General features: G+C 44.4%; 1 protein-coding gene across 4 annotated transcripts in view; it reads right to left on the reverse strand.

Moving 5' to 3' along the window:
• LOC109892681 (voltage-dependent L-type calcium channel subunit alpha-1D) overlaps positions 1-17,515 on the reverse strand; it is a 125,666-nt gene that overhangs the window by 28,766 nt on the left and 79,385 nt on the right. For 3 of the 4 annotated variants that reach the window (XM_031834027.1, XM_031834037.1, XM_031834030.1), the window contains 16 exons: positions 17,029-17,236; positions 14,003-14,123; positions 13,514-13,614; positions 13,387-13,420; positions 13,170-13,296; positions 12,362-12,491; positions 11,544-11,603; positions 9,355-9,461; positions 9,030-9,117; positions 8,650-8,757; positions 8,430-8,482; positions 8,032-8,178; positions 7,580-7,781; positions 6,759-6,917; positions 6,360-6,470; positions 4,532-4,615 (listed from right to left, as the gene is read on the reverse strand). In XM_031834027.1, the coding sequence (XP_031689887.1) occupies positions 4,532-4,615; positions 6,360-6,470; positions 6,759-6,917; positions 7,580-7,781; positions 8,032-8,178; positions 8,430-8,482; positions 8,650-8,757; positions 9,030-9,117; positions 9,355-9,461; positions 11,544-11,603; positions 12,362-12,491; positions 13,170-13,296; positions 13,387-13,420; positions 13,514-13,614; positions 14,003-14,123; positions 17,029-17,236 (1,840 nt within the window). The remainder of the gene's footprint in view (positions 1-4,531; positions 4,616-6,359; positions 6,471-6,758; positions 6,918-7,579; positions 7,782-8,031; positions 8,179-8,429; positions 8,483-8,649; positions 8,758-9,029; positions 9,118-9,354; positions 9,462-11,543; positions 11,604-12,361; positions 12,492-13,169; positions 13,297-13,386; positions 13,421-13,513; positions 13,615-14,002; positions 14,124-17,028; positions 17,237-17,515) is intronic. The other variant, XM_031834044.1, reaches the window with a different exon arrangement.

Raw genomic sequence — 17,515 nt, forward strand, 5'->3', positions numbered from 1 at the left:
ATACTTGCACACTTGAACGCAACGTCATCAACATGTTTAAGACGTACGCACCATTAAAGACTCACACTTAACCACATATACTATCACACTTAAAAAACGGACGTTGCGTTGGAGACCCGACAGACACACAACATTGTCTCGACACTTGACGTTTACACACCGCTTATGTAACATGTAACATTGACAGACTGGACTCACGCACACCTAAATCACAACCCCTATGTAACATAACGTTAACATCTTGAGACTAGGAGGCAGTATTTTGATGTTTGGATGAAAAACGTAGCCAAATGAAACTGCCTATTTTTCAGGCCCAGAAGCTAGAATATGCATATAATTGGCAGATTATGATAGAAAACACTGTAAAGTTTCCAAAACTGTCCAAAGAACTGATATTGCAGGCAAAAACCTGAGGTAAAAACCTGAGGTAAATTTTGAAACCTCCCTGTTCCACTGCATGCCTATCATCCATTTAAAGGGATATCAACCAGATTCCCTATAGCTTCCACAAGGTGTGTAAAGTCTTTAGACATAGTTTAAGCCTTTTATTCTGAAAAATGAGCGAGGACGATCACATCGCGTCAGTGCATAGCTGGGTGTCCCCAGAGTTTTGCATGTGCCAACAGCTTGGAGCAGACATTTTCTCTCTCTCTCCTATTGAAAAAGCTACTGTGCGGTTGAAGTATTATCGATTATTTATTGTAAAAACAACCTGAGGATTGAACATAAAAAAAGCTTGAAATGTTTCGAAGAAATTTACGGATACTATTTGGAATTTTCGTCTGCCCGTCTTGACCTGCACGAGCCTGTGGATTACTAAACAAAACGCGCCAACCAAATGTAGGTTTTTAGATATAAAATAATCTTTATCGAACAAAAGGAACATTTATTGTGTAACTGGGAGTCTCGTGAGTGCAAACATCCGAAGATCATCAAAGGTAAGCGATACATTTTATTGCTTTTCTAACTTTCGTGACCAATCTATTTTGCTGCTAGCTGTTTGTAATTGTTTTGTCTGCTGAGAGAGATGTCCTCACATAAACGCTTGGTTTCCTTTCGCTGTAAAGCTTTTTTTATTTGTATCTGACACGCCAGGTGGATTAACAACAAGCTAAACTGTGTTTTGCTATATTGCACTTGTGATTTCATGAAAATTCAATATTTTTTGTAATTTAATTTGAATTTGGCGCTCTGCAATTCAGAGGATGTTGACGAAAATGAACCCGCTAAAGGGATCGGTGCGCCAAGAAGTTAAGGACACAAAGAACAGAATCTTAGCGCTTTAAACGTTTAAGACAGCGTAAGACCGGCATAAAACATGAAGACGTGTAACGCGTAAGGTAACGTTTAAGATTGAAATGCAACTTTATCACTCACTGTGTGATGGTAACGTGTGATCTTAGTGGCCGAAAAATAAAAGCTTGTGGTTTGACACATGGATCACGTTGGAACAATGTTTATGAAACAACATTTGACTCACGCAGATTCTTATTTTGACGCTTATGGATAGGACGGTTCCAAACGTAACGTTAACCCGACTATAACAGCGTTGCTATGGCGACTGTCACACAACCCATATATAACCCATTCCTATCAGTCAACAGGTCATACTACTAGTGCTTCTGTAACTATGGTAAGTAATAAATAACCTTTCCTCCACTCATATAATATCACTATTGGCTTTTGGCTTGTCATCAGTATATGATTCAGAACTCATTCAGAATTCATTTTTGAGTGCATTTTTCCTTTAAGTCTGAAAATCATCGATCTTACGCTAACTCACACTCTCAGTTTCTCCCGCCCACAAATCCACAAGAACACAACCCACCGACACACATTTTGTAAAACATTACACACAAAGTTAGTCATATTGTATTAGTCAAAATCCTTTGAAATGCAGCTGTCAACACCTATATGGGAAAACAGTACATTCCTCATCAAAACACCGCTGTGAAAACTGAGAGAACTGTGAGAGGTTACTGTGAACCCCTGTACGCTTTCAGGTGTATGACTTCACAGCAACAGTACAGGAACGACACTGAGTGATGTCATCAACAGGGGGACAGTAAGAGTAGAGTAACTCCAGACAGACACGGCTCCAGGTCATTCATCTCCCGCGGTGGCTCACACTGAACAACAGGAATGCTCCGGGGTGCGGAACGAGCAAACACACGTGGAATAATAACGCTTGAGGAGGTTCTCTCGGTAATCCTGGCCAACCAGCAGCGTTTTGACGGAGCATGCGTTCGGCATTGCCACGTCGCCGCAGACAAGCGCCGCACATGTACGCGCGAGACAAGTTTCGATGATGAGGAGGAGCCGTTAGTGATATCTGTCAGCGTCGCACGCAGCAAAAACCCCCATGCGAGTCAACGGTCAGTGCCCTGCATCAGAGTCGCTGCTAGAGGTCGCTCTCACGGCCCAGTGCAGAGAGAGTAAAAGAGATCAAGGGAGAGGGAGAGAGAGAGAGGGGGGGGGATATAGAGAGGAGAGGGAGAGACAGAAAGAAGAGGGGGAGAGGACGCTAGGCGGACGGGGTGAACACCTGACACTTTCCCAGCATGCATCAGGAGAGGAGGTACACAGCCCACAGTGATTGGGTAACAACAATCAGGCCACACGTGAAATGGGCAGCTATAGTATAGCCATGCGTGGACATAGATCCTAGATCAGAAGTTAAAACAGCCCAACTGAATGGAGTGTCTGATCTAGTCAGTCCTTCTCTATCTGTGAAAGACAGTGAGGCAGAATGGAGGCATGCAAACCAACAGCCAATGGGAGATGGAATTGGGCGCACACACACACACACACACACACAACATATGCATGTAAAACACAGAAAACACACATGCCAGCTCTCACACAGAGTCATGCACTAACACATCCACATAAAACAGGAACACAGACACTGACACACTGACATATGGTGACTCCAGAGAAACAGCATTGAAAGTAGAGCACAGAGAGAGAGAGAGAGAGAGAGAGAGAGAGCAAGTGAGAGAGAGAGAGAGAGAGCAAGTGAGAGAGAGAGAGAGAGAGAGTGCGAGTGAGAGAGAGAGCGAGACAGAGAGACAAAGAGAGAGAGAGAGAGAGAGAGAGAGAGAGAGAGAGAGAGAGAGTGCGAGTGAGAGAGAGAGCGAGACAGAGAGACAGAGAGAGAGCAAGTGAGAGAGCGAGAGAGAAAGAAAGAAAGAAAGAAAGAAAGAGAGGGAGAGAGAGATTGAGTGAGAGAGCGAGACAGAGAGAGAGAGAGAGAGAGTTGAGCAGTGAAGCTCTGCACCTATAATCTACTATGAAAATGTGTGAGTGAGAGTGTTTGTATTAATTGACAACGGGTACATGTGACATGCACTGACATAATGTATGTATATTATTGACATTGTGTACAGTATGCACACTGCACGGTGCGGCATGTGACTTAAGAGAGTGTTTGGGTTAGTAGAGTTAACTTAGTCGCAGTAGCTTTTCAACAGAGCACTACCCAACCAGGCTACGCAGAGAACGTCTCAGCAGTAGTCTGCTACGGTAGTTCCAAGTAGAAGTCATCCACCGTTTGACCCTGTCTTGACTGACTAACTCAACCAGGCCAAAGTACAGACAGATCCTGAAGCACGGTCAACAGACATCCCTCTGGCTTTGCTTAATAGTTACATCATCTCAGAACATTTCTTTACAAACGCCTGTTTTTTTTTGGTTGTTGCCCCAAAACTGACAAAACGTTCGATGACTCATTTTGAGTTCCGTAACGCGTTATCAGTGTGAAGGGATTCGCGAAGACAAACGTTGTTTACGCAACAAAAAAATAATAATACAGGGATGAGTTGGATCACTGCCATACTTGCCTCTACAAGTTTCTATGGAAACAGAATGAACACGGGTACCAGGGTTAGACGACCAAGCGGATGCAACAGCAGCATCGCACGGCTCGTAAACCATCTATCGATCGCCATGGTTACAGCGTGTGGGACACCTCTGGTGGGAAACGTCCGGGTGCACCGAGGCATCGTAACACTGGCTTCAACAATAAAACATTTCACCACGTCGTACCGTACCACACATTAGGAATGCATCGCACACGGCCCGAGTCTCAGAATAAACAGAAGCTGCTGGACCTCGGAGGCCAGGGGATTCATTTGAATAGCGACGGTACATGTTTTCATCAGACAGGAGAGTACAAGACAGGAATTACAAGAAGACTGAAGCCGTACAGAGAAAGCCAATAGAACCACTAGCAGACTGAAAACCAATGGAGTATATATTGCCGAACAGAATATCGTTTGAAACACATAAGCAGTATATTTCCTAATATAGCGATCTGAATCAGTTTCACTGTAAGTATGAAGTGATGGGCAGCAGCAGTTTAGTACCAACTAGCTAACACTAGGGGGCACTGTGGGCCTAATGTAAAATAATATAGAATCCACGAGGGGAGACCTCAGGACACTCTTAGGGATAATGCTGGTGCTACTGGCATTCTGGCTTCATTGTAAGGCTTCAGTTTCACAGAAGAGACAGAAAAGGTAGTACTTACGTTCACTTCCGTGATAGCAATATCAACGACGCTACCAACTACAATTAAGGCATCAAACGTGTTCCACGCATCAGTGAAATAGTGCTGTTGCGGAAAGCCACAACACACACGGGGATGAGAGGGGGAGGAGAATGGAGAGAGAGAGAAGAGGAGTACAGTGTGTGGATAAGGAGCATGTAAGGGAGGCAGCAGGGAGGGCCAGAGAAGGAGAGAAAACAGACAAAGAGAAAAGAAGCCATCAAGACCTGAATAATCAATAACAGAGAGAGTTACCGACAGAGGCCCTTTGGTAGCAGAGGAGCCGAAGTCAGCAGAAGCAGCAGCCCATATAACTGAGGACCAGGGGTGTAATTCAGTGAGGTGAAACGTCCAGAACGTTCCCTTTCCCTTTAGAAAATGCTACATCACCAATTAACTCCTCCACACCGCGTTTACAGTCATTACCCAAATTGTTGGCACCCCTTGGTAAAGATGAGCTTTACGGAAAATATGAAAAGAGAGATCTCTTCGGCGACACACACCAGTGGTGGGCTCTGTTGTCGAAAGAAGGATGAATAGAAGACAACCTCGTACCTACTGTCAAATATGGTGGTGGATCTTGGACGTTATGGGGACATTTTTGCTTCCACTGGTCCTGGGGCCCTTGTTAAGGGCAACGGGAGCATGAACTTTTCCAAGTACCAGGACATTTTAGCCAAACACCTGGTGGCCTCTGCCAGGAGGCTGGATCTTCCAACCAGACAATAACCCGAGGCACACATCAAAATCCACAGAGAAATCGTTAATTGACCACAAAACCTTGCGTCTCAGGCCACCGTATTAGGGCAAAAAGGCCTTTTGAGATATGTAATGTATTGCCATAAAGAATTATAAAGATAACATTTGCCTAGGAGCTCAATTGGTGAAGGCCGCAGGACTGAAAATGAACTAATTCAATGTATCTGTCACTAGCAAATGCAGTCATGGGTGGTAACTCTACAATTCAGCGGAAAAGGCAAAGGAAATATTATATTGTAGACGTGGCTTAGTGGGGGCGTTACTCAAAATCTGGACCACCCACAGGGTCACAGTGACTCTATTGTTTTGAGTAATGACTCCTCAAAAATTTTGAGTAGTGTTGACAGTTTACAGTGTAGGCGGGGGTTAAGTGGTGAGGTTTAATACGAAAATACTGTATTACCTTAACTAGTACCGAGCTACTGGCGTCATTTCAGTTACTTTCAAACGATATCTGCACGTTAAGTGCATCTACTCCAATGTACGACAGTATTGTCAACGACTGGGTGTAATACAAATGTGATCTATAAATGTTACTCTGTTAGAAAGTTAGGTAGATCACTTGTTAGTGTTTCAGAGACATGCTCCAGAAGGTGACAGTCACACACAGAGAGAGAGAGAGAGAGAGAGAGAGAGAGAGAGAGAGAGAGAGAGAGAAAATGAGAAAGAGAGAGAGAGAGAGAGAAAATGAGAAAGAGAGAGAGAAAAAAAGAGTGTGAGAGAAAAAGAGAAAGTGAGTGAGAAAAAAAGGAGAGAGAGAAAAAGCGAGAGAGAAAAAGAGAAAGCGAGAGAGAGAGAGTCCTGTCTCTCGGCACTTCAGTACTGCACCACACCAGTCGGTCTCTTACTGGGTCCCGGTCCTTATCCTCAACAACGAATAATAATAAAAGGTACTGTACGCACAAGAACCAAAGACACCTGCAAACCTAATGGGCAAATGTGCAGAATGAAACGGCATCTACATATGTGAGGTGTGTGTCCGTCTGTGTGCACACGTGCATGCATCTGTGTGTGTGTGTGTGTATGTCTGTGTGCAGGCGTGTGTCCTTACCCTGGGTTTGAAGGCGATGAGCTTGAGCACCATCTCCGCAGTGAAAACAGCAGTGAAGACCATGTTGAGGATGTCCATCACATAGTTAAATGTGGCAGACTGGCCATAGTGCTACAGACAGGAGAGTGATAGAGAGGGAGGGAGGGAGGGACAGATAGACAGAGATAGACAGACAGATAGAGATAGACAGACAGACAGATAGAGACAGGCAGAGAGGGGTGGATGTAGAGAAAGTGTAGATGTAAGTGCCAGATATTGTATAGAAGAATAAAGAGGTTTTACAAAGCACTAGGAAGCTGAGATGCTGGCTCAGGGGTTGTACTGCAGGGGATTGCCTAACAGTGAATGCTGCTACACGACTAGGGCTTTACGAACGGGTCGGGTTGAGCTTCTTCTTACCTGCACAGCCAGGCAGAGTGTGTTGAGCATGATGAGGACGAACATGATGTACTCAAACCCGGTGGAGTTGACCACGTACCAGAACTTATACTGGTAGGGGTTCTTAGGGATGTACCTCCTCAACGGATGGGCCTTCAGGGCATACTCCACACACTGACGCTGTAGAACACACGGGGAGGCAGGTAGCCTAGTGGTTAGAGCGTTGGGCCAGTAACCCGAAAGGTTGCTGGATCGAATCCCTGAGCTCTGCCCCTGAACACGGCCGTTAACCCACTGTTCCCTTTTAGGCTGTCATTGTAAATAAGAATTTGTTCTTAACTAACTTGCCTAGTTAAATAAAAGGTTACATTTAAAAAACAATTGAACACACATGGTTATACACTACATACCTGTACACATAGTATAGAGTACTAAAGCAATAAGGCACGGGGGGGTGTGGTATATAGGCAATAAACCTGTTCATACGCACGACTCAAAGCCGAGTGCCTGGATACAGCTCTTAACCGTGGTATTGCGTTGTGCATAAGAACATCCCTCAGCCATATATATTGGCCATACACCCCCCCCCCCACCCGGTTTATAAACATAGCAACACACTCAGCAACACACTCAAACATAGCAACACACTCAGAACACTTACCCAGTGTGGGAGACCTGCTAGTCTAGACATGTAGTGCCACACAACGCATAGTCACACAGACACACACATAGACCCTGCATGAACACACACACACACACACACACACACACACACACACACACACACACACACACACACACACACACACACACACACACACACAGGGAATTATATGTCTAACCTGGTTCTTATCCAGCTCACAGTTCTTGTACTCTTTCTCTCCCTGCTCCTGGAATGTAACGATGACGAAACCCACAAAGATGTTCATCATGAAGAAGGCGATGATGATGATGTAGATGATGAAGAAGATGGAGATCTCGATGCGGTAGTTGTAGATGGGACCCAGGTTCTCCCTGTTCGAGTCTATGGCCTTGTAGAGCAACCTGAATGAGAGAGAGAGAAAGAGAGAGAGAAATAGAGAGAGCGAGAGAGAAAGAAAAAGAGAGAGAGAGATAGAGAGAAAGAAAGAAAGAGAGCGTGAGAAAGAGATAAAGAGGGAGAGCGAGAGAGAAAAAGTGCGTGTGAGAGCGAGAACACACATTTGTTTACCTTCTGTTTTTTTTATACACAAAAGGCTAAAATATGGTGTATTATATTGTATATGGGTGTATAATATGAGTGGGTGTGTCTTACGAAGGCCAGCCCTCGAAGGTAGACACCGTGAACAGAGCCATCATGGCCATGAGCACGTTGTCAAAGTTGAACTCGCTGTTGTGCCACACTCTCTTATGGACGAACGGCTGGTTCACGTCCCCGTCCTTATAAAGGATGTAGGTGCCCCTGGGAGGTTAGAGGTCAAGAGGACACAGGGGTTAGAGGTCAGAGGTCCGGATATAGGATTCCTCCTATGATGTACCGTATGTAAAGACCATGAATATTGTGGATGTTGTAGATATGTTCGTCTACGCGCAACACGCTCAAAGACGCTGCGGAACACCTTACTGTACAGTAAATGTAAGTATTTCAGATACAAAGTGAAGGGTGTCCGTTTGCTGTGTGTAGATGGACAAAGGCATCAAAAAACAACTGACTTGCAATCGTCGGGGCCAGACTTGGCTTCGTCCGTGCAGCGGTAAAACTTCCCCTGCAAAGCAAACACAACACTTTCCTCGAAACGGTATGGCTACAAAACGAACCCTCAACCCTCAGGTGTCAACGTCTAGGATGGGGATTTACTGAAAGCTACGATGCCATTGACATCACAACCCGTGTTACAGTGCTGATCTTAGAGCCGGGTGTTACGGTGTTGACCTTGAAGAGCTGCACCCCTATGCAGGCGAACATGAACTGCAGCAGCGTGGTGACGATCATGATGTTACCGATGGTCCTGATGGCCACGAACACACACTGGACCACGTGCTGCAAAGGGTCAAAAGTTCAAATGTTAGCAGCTATCGAACAGTGCGAAGGCATTACGTTGACGAAAGGTCAATATACGTCAAATACGTAGGAAGAAGGAGGCGCAGCGACGACACAGTTCTAGAAAGTCGTTAAAAAAAACCTGTACAGGTTTTCAGCAACAAACTGTCCCAAGTTCCCTGCACTTGTTCTACGAATACTACGGCAAGGAATATGGTACTGAAAGAGAAGGAGTAGGACGTATAACGTTTTAGGGTGAGGTAGTACTGTACCTTGAGGCCCTTGGCTCGGTTGATGGCCCTCAGGGGCCTGAGCACTCGCAGGACTCTCAGAATCTTCACCACAGAGATGGCGGAGGACCTAAAGGACATCACAGGAACTCCCCGTCAGAAACCAACTCGTCCTCTCTAAACGCAACTGTTCATTGCCATAATCAAACTTGACCGTGTCCATCAAAAATATTTAAAAAACACAACGTGTTAGGATGGGAGAAGGAACGGAGGGCGAGGGACATGAGGATGAAGACACAGAGAGAGAGAGAGAGAGAGAGAGAGAGAGAGTGAGATGTGTGGGCAGAGGGCAGCAGCAGGTACTGACTGGATGCAGAAGGAGACCAGGGAGACCCCCACCACCAGCAGATCCAGCAGGTTGAAGGTGTTCCGACAGAACGCCCCTTTATGGAGGAACGCTCCGTATGTGGTCATCTGGGGGGAAGGGCACAGTGAGTTAGACGGGGTAGCAGACGCTGAGAAAATGCACAGAAATACACACATCGACACGCACACGGGGACACACAAATACACAGTGGTACACCGCAAGACAGACAGAAACACCTACACAGGTATATATAGTGGTAGAAACACTCACTCCCCTCAAACCCACAGACAGTATTTCCACACTCTTGCAGAACACTCTATTTCAGGGTGGCGAGCTCAGACTCAGTAAAACAGGAAGTTAGCAGCTACCGTGGCCACCCCGCGGCACATGAATGTAGTAGTAAGTCATTCACTTCACAATCGGATAATAACAGGGTCACCCGCGGCAACAAAACGTGCAGTTTGTTGCCGCGCTGAGGACGAATATTATATCTACGACCGGAGAGAAACGACAGGGTTGAACAGCCTACCGGTTGGAAAACCCCATGCCCTTACTGACACATTCATGTAGGGCCGTTTCCCTTAAAGCGCATTCCTTCATGTTCTTTAACAGCTCACAGTCTAAAGGGGTAATAGAGCAGCTCCACTTAAAAAAATAAAAAAACGTCAGACTTCAGCAGGCAGAGAAGTAAACAACGCAGCGAAAGGAAGTCTTGTTCAAATCATAAAAGGAAAGGATTCATCGTCCTGAGTGCGTGTAAATGTAGAGACCAGCTGGCGCTAGCGGAAAGCACTGCTAACGCAGCAGGATCAAACTGAGCTGGGTCGTGTTCATTCGGCACTAAACGGGAAAAGAAATAACTGAAACGGGGAAGGACTATCTGAACGGGTCCAATAAGAAACTCTAGTTTCCCGCACTCCGTTGCAAAACATGTTGCTACGGTGAGCCGTAATGAATACGACCCGCAACAGGACTGAGCAGGGTTGGGCTGCCCTCTCAAGGGTTCTGAAGGAAACCCTACATTTCTAAGCACTCAGTACAATCTGGGGAAAGCCCATGCTCCACATGAACATGGTTGGTTTGCCCCCTCTTTTATGGCTCAGTATCTGAATAGCGGTCAGTCGGTATGAAACAGAAGCATGGAGTCGGCTTTGACTGGAGATGGCCTTAGATGTTTGTTTATAACCCCCCCACCCCCCCTCCCAAATGACATCCAGGTCAAAATATCAGTCAAAGCTACATCTCTTAAACGGCACATTGATATCTCTTTCCTTTGCACAAAGTGTCGCATCATTTTTGGAGAGGTGCACAAAAATAGTGTCGTCGGGTCAAAATTCCAAAACCTTTTCAACTCATTGTTGACTTTTCCAAACGTGACAAACATGATGACACCAATCGGGGTTGGTTTGTGCCTTTGATTCCTTCATGGATTATTCGTTTCCTGATTAGCGGGAATTGAACAACTTGTGTGTTAGTTAGTGTGTGTAGTGCTCGTAAGTAATGATGAAGGTCGAGGGGCGCGTTCGTAAATTCACTCTGGCTACCTACTCCGGTTTCGGAGCACTCTCGTCTGAGTGTGCCAGAGCACAGAATAACTGATTCATTAACGAACGCTCAACACCCGTTGAATATGGCCGGTGTCTGTAAACATTGTCAAAAAAGCTTAACGAAATTGTTGCCAGCAGCACAGTTACAGCCACCAAAGCTCTGGATAACATGAAAACAGCCTAACCAGCTCTGCTGGGTGGGGGGAGTAAAATGGTCAAGAGTGAGGTGTTCTCTTATTTATGCCTGGAAGTAGCTAGCAAGCTAACTAACTTTAGCCCAGTTAGCTTGGGTACTTGTGCCGTTGTGAGTTCATAACGCTCCGATCAACCCTACTCCTCGGGCCCGAGCGCCCAGCGTGCGCCTTCTAAACGCTCTGAGACAGGAACGCTCTGAATTTACTGAAGGACAATCTGACAACGCTCTGAATCTTACGAACGCCCAGAGCGCACTCTGGCACTCCAGAGTGAATTTACACGGAACACACCCTAGATGTTTTGGTAGTTAAAAGAGGTGCCATGGAGTAAAAAGAGAAAGAATAGAAAAGGAAAAAGTGAAACGAGGCAGGTAGTACCGCGGTGGCAGCAGGTGACACACAAGGAGAGAGTGCAGCAAGGCTCTCTGTCGTCACAAGCGAGAGTTACCTTCAACATGATCTCAAATGTAAACATGCTAGTGAAGACATAATCTGCATAGCCTAGGACCTGGAAGGCAACCAGACGTTGGGAGTGTTACCGTGGGGGGGTCAGTTAGTTGACAGCACAGAGAGGCGGACACAGGCTATTTACCTTCAACAGGATCTCAACAGTAAAGATAGCCGTGAAAGCATAGTCAAAGTAACCAAGTATCTGCAAAAAGCAACGGACATGTTTAACATGGGTTATACAGGTTACGCAAGTACGTTCATCAGAGACATTCGAAGAAAAACAAGTTAGCGTGGGGAACCCATGTGTGCAGGGAAGAGCATAGGAAGTGACTTAGTATGCATAAATCAAAACAATCCACAGTTTTCATATACGTGAATAAAAATCGGTGTATATTACAATACATTTCAAAATGCAGTATATATTCATGATATCATTTCATTACGAGCACCAGCACAATGTCATCCACCGACAATCGCCATGACATGTCATTGTGCAGCTTGAGGTTAAGTTATAATGGTGAATATACATAATGATTCCAAAGTCATTGAACCTGCTGCCTAAGAGGATCATGGGAGAAACTTCAGGAAAAGTGTTATCATTACCATAAACGTCAATCTTAACCAACTAAATCCTTAAATATGAATACAAACAAAAACGTAAAATAAGCAATAAATATCACAAATCAATACAGAATGTATCTTTACTATGTACTACTATGTAGCGTAACAATTGAAAATCAGTTACTGTCTACTGTGTGTTCCCATAAATATGACCCAACATTATTCGAATGTAGACAAGAAGGTTTCTGTACTTACGATGTTGCGTGCGGAGAAGTTGCGTATGGGGTCCTCTGCAGCGAGGGAGACAGAGCTGAGCATGATGAAGACCAGGATGAGATTGGTGAAGATGTGGTGGTTGATGAGTCTATGACATCCCACCCGGATCCTGAGGAGAGCGACAGAAAACGCACACACATGCTTAAAACCTCTTAAGCCTACCCCCCTAATTTGTGCAATTTCCGCCTGAAGACATACCCAAATCTAACAGCCTGTAGCTCAGGCACAGAACCAAGGATATGCATATTCTTGGTACCATTTGAAAGAAAACACTCTGAAGTTTGTGTAAATGTGAATTGAATGTAGGAGAATAACACACAATAGATCTGGTTTAGATTAAACTATGGAAAAAAACATTCATTTTTGAATCATCATCTTTCAAATGAACAAGAAAAAACAAAAATTAAGATAATACGATGGGGACAATTTTAGTGCAAAAATTAAGAGGGCAACAGTACCCGTGCAAAATTTCAAAATGATAACTTCAAAAATGAGTGTGCTACATAACATTTATTATGAAGTCACCCAGGTGTCCCACACAAGTAGCCCAAATGTACCCAAGTGGCCAAATTGGTGAAGTACACATTTTGAAACCAATAACTATATACAAAATACCAAAATGGTATTCTAACACACCCCCCACCAAAAATCAACAAATTTTTGGAAAAAAAATTCAATTTTGAAAAAAATTCAGGTAGTTCAGAGAGGTTAAGAGAGCTCAGAAAAGTGTGCGTGCGTCCGTCTGTCTGTCTGCGCGCATGCGTGTGTGTGTGTGTGTGTGACCTACGGGTTGGTCTTGCTGAAGATGAAGAAAGCGCTGCCGTCAGGGATGGGGGTGATCTTCTCCTTCTTGACCAGCTCAGAGATGGCTGGGCGTGGCCCTGCTGGAACCTCTGGCTCCTCCTCCTCTTCTGCTGCACAGACAGACACACACACAGTGAAAGAGATAGACCACACACACAGACGTGCACTTGTTTACGGGACACACACACACAGGCCTGTACCTGCAGCATTTTCCTCTTCCTCCTCCACTGGTGCCTGTATCCCAAAAAAAAGCAAACGTGATGAGAAGTTGTATACAATGATGCTGAATGAACCTGAACCACAATATGTCTTGGGGTGGAGTTCTACCTCTTCCTTTTTCTCGTCCTTTTTGTCTCCTGGAGCGTTGAGAGACTCTGCGTCTGCCAGGTTGTCCACAGCGATAGCTAAGAAGACGTTCAGCAGGATGTCTGAGCAAAGTGTTCCGTCAAGGACAGAACCTGAACACATCTCCTGTACCGTAGTGTAGTCCATGGCTAGAGCAACACACTCATATGCGCTATTCAGAAAAGTCCAGAAATGTTCATTGCAATAATGACGGAAGAACAGACCCCAGAGATCTATACTGACTACATAAAATAAAAAAAACGGGGTTGTGTTTGCAAGACTACATCTCTGTTCATAAGAACATAACAACTTGTCATTTGTCTCTATCCACCTTGGTAGACCTTATCCAGAAAGGAGAATCTGTTTAACTAGGGGAAATTAGTTTGCGGTCAAGTCACATCAAATCAGATTGTGATTATTGGGGCTCAGAGAGACAGAGATGATAGGATGAGTGTGGCAAGGAAAGGATACAGTTTCCACAGATGAAGAGGATAATGAAGTAGAAGGAGACGATCATCCCCGAGGAAGAAGGGCCGCCGTACGCCATGATGCCGTCATACATCACAGCGTTCCAGTCTTCACCTGTCAGGATCTGGCCACAACACACCCAAATGCACTCGATCATTTTGGATGCGACACACATGGAGGACCTATAATTCACATGCGATTCTATGGAAACACATACAGCATTCACTAGTAACAAGATGGCCTGTTTCTAGTTCCCAGCCAACATTGCAGTATTACACTACCGGTCAAAAGTTTTAGAACACCAACTCAGTCAAGAGTTTCTTCATTTTTAACTATTTTCTACATTGTAGGATAATAGTGAAGACATCACCACTATGAAATAACACATATGGAATCATGTAGTAACCAAAAAAGTGTTAAACAAATCAAAATATTTGTTTATATTTGAGATTCTTCAAATAGCCACCCTTTGCCTTGATGACAGCTTTGCACAGTCCCAACAGGACAAGATCAATACCGATGTTCATTGATTACAGCTCAGCCTTCAACATTGTAGTGCTCTCATAGCTCATCACTAAGCTCAGCTCCCTGGGTCTGAACACCTCCCTGTGCAACTGGGACCTGGACTTCCTGATGGGCTGATCCCAAGTGGTGAAAGTAGACAACAACACCTCTGCCACGCTAATCCTCAACACGCGTGCTCAGCCCCTTCTGTACTCCCTGTTCAACCATTACTGCGTGGCCACGCACGTCTCCAACGCAATCATCAAGTTTGCTGACAACACAACAGTGGTAAGCCTGACTACCAACAATGATGGGAAAGCCTACAGGGAGGAGGTGAGGGCCCTGGCAGAACGGTGCCAGGAAAATAACCTCTCTCTCAACATCAACAAAACGAAAGAGCTGATCGTGGACTACAGGGCACCGATTGGTCGAAAATAAATATACCTTTGAGCGTGGTGAAGTTATAAATTAGGCTTTGGATGGTGTATCAATACACCCAGTCACTACAAAGATACAGGTGTCCTTCCTAACTCAGTTGCCGGAGAGAAAGGAAACTGCTCAGCGATTTCACCATGAGGCCAATGGTAACTTTAAAACAGTTACAGAGTTTAATGGCTGTGATAGGAGAAAACTGAGGATGGATCAACAACATTGTAGTTACTCCACAGTACTAACCTAAATGGCAGTGAAAAGAAATAAGCCTGTACAGAATAAAAACATTCCAAAACATGCATCCTGTTAGAAAAAGCCACTTTTTAATACAAAAGAATGTGGTAAAGTAATTAACTTTTTGTCCTGAATACAAAGCTTTATGTTTGTGGCAAATCCAAAACAACACATCATTGAGTACCACTCATCATATTTTCAAGCATGGTGCTGGTGCAATCATGTTATTTATGGGTATGCTTGTGATTGGCAAGGACTAGAGAGTTTTTTAGGATAAAAAGAAAAGGAATAGAGCTATAAGCACAGGTAAAATCCTAGAGGAAAACTTGGTTCAGTCTGCTTTCCAACAGACACTGGGAGACAATTCAGCTTTCAGCAGGACAATAACCTAAAACACAAGGCCAAATCTACACTGGAGTTGCTTACCAAGACAATATTGTATGTTTCTGAGTGGCTGAGTTACAGTTTTGACTTAAATCAGCTTGAAAATCGATGGCATGACTTGAAAATGGCTTTCTAGCAATGATCAACAATCAACTTGACAGAGCTCGAAGACTTTAAAAAATAATAATTGTACAATCCAGGTGTGCAAAACTCAAAATATTGTACAATCCAGGTGTGCAAAACTCTTAGAGGCTTACCCAAAAAGACACACAGCTGTATTTGCTTCTATAAAGTATTAACTGAGAGGTTGTGAATACTTACAGTATTTAAATGAGATATTTCTGTACTTCATTTTTCGAAATACATGTTTTCACTTTGTCATTATGGGGTATTGTGTGTACGTAGATGGGTGAGACAAAAAAATAAATTAAATCAATTTTGAATTCAGGCTGTAACACAACAACATGTGGAATAAGTCCAGGGGTGTGAAGACTTTCTGAAGGTGCTGTACATAGTGTCATTGAGCACTGGTCACCTTAATAATGTTTGCTTACTGTTTCACCCACTTTATATGTATAAACAGTATTCTAGTCATGGCTCGTCCTATATAACTACTGCCGTACACACCTTTTCTATTCATATAGTGTCCATACTGTCGATACACACCATATTCTATTATATTCCGGTCTCAGACACTGCTCATTGCGATATTTCTTAATTTCTTAATTTTAATTTTTGTACAAATGTTTTTGATTACGTGGTTATTTTTTTGTATTGCTAGGTATTACTGCATTGTTGGAGCTCGAACCACAAGAATTGCGCTGCACCTGCGATAACATCGGCAAATCTGTGTATGCGACCAATACACTTGGATTTGGTTAGCACACCATAACATTCTACTGTAGTTTATATAACACGCCATAGACAGACAATGGGGCATATTACTCTACTTACTTCCTGTAAAACACAGCATACAGGGAAAACAAACAAGAGTCCAGCTACGGCTAGCCCAGTGGAGCAGTCAAGTGTAAATGCCTTTAAATGCCTTTGACGTTATTTGGCTCAAGCGTTAACCCACCCGCTGTGGGAAAATGCATTGAAAACATCGGGAGCATTACTTTATTCACTGCAAACGGCGATCAGTGTTTCTGTAGTGGCCATGGTTGCTCGTGGTTACGTTAGGAGGTAGCCCAGCCTGTGACTTCAAAAACCAGTGTCGGCCCTCGGCCCAAGAGGGAATTTCCTCTTGGTGTAATGGTCAAGACATCGGTTTCTCTTGTGGGAGACCCGGGTTCACTGGGCTAGCCCCCCCCCCCCCCAGTCAGGGTGTCATCATCAGGAGGCTCTCCTGAAATACAATATTTGCTAAATATACATGTAGGTAACTCATGAGATTCTATATATATATATGAGAGAGAGAGAGAGAGAGAGAGAGACACACACACTCTCTCTGTCTCACTGTACTGTTCACCCACCTGAAACACAGTGAGCAGTGCCTGGGGGAAGTTATCGAAGGTGCTCCTCTTGGTCTGCGTCTCGTCGAAGTTGAACTTGCCCCCGAACACCTGCATGCCCAGCAGGGAGAAGATGATGATGAAGAGGAAGAGCAGGAGCAGCAGGGAGGCGATGGACTTCATGGAGTTGAGCAGCGACGCCACCAAGTTACTGAGAGACTGCCAGTGACTGGACAACAGAGAAGGGGGGGGGGGGGGGGGGTAGACAAAATTACACACACATAAACAAACAGATTTGTTTTCACACTTTACTCTGGCCAAAAAGCATAAACAAACACATACATTCACACACAAACACGACATACGCCCAAATCAAATCAAATTGTATTTTTGTCACATGCGCCGCCGAATACAACAGGTGTAGACCTCACAGTGAAGTGCTTACTCACAAGCCCTTAACCAACAGTGCAGTTGTAAGAAGATAAAAAAGTGTAAAGTAAAAAAACAT

Source organism: Oncorhynchus kisutch, linkage group LG1 (assembly GCF_002021735.2).
Source record: "Oncorhynchus kisutch isolate 150728-3 linkage group LG1, Okis_V2, whole genome shotgun sequence".
NCBI classification, from domain to species: Eukaryota; Metazoa; Chordata; class Actinopteri; order Salmoniformes; family Salmonidae; genus Oncorhynchus; species Oncorhynchus kisutch.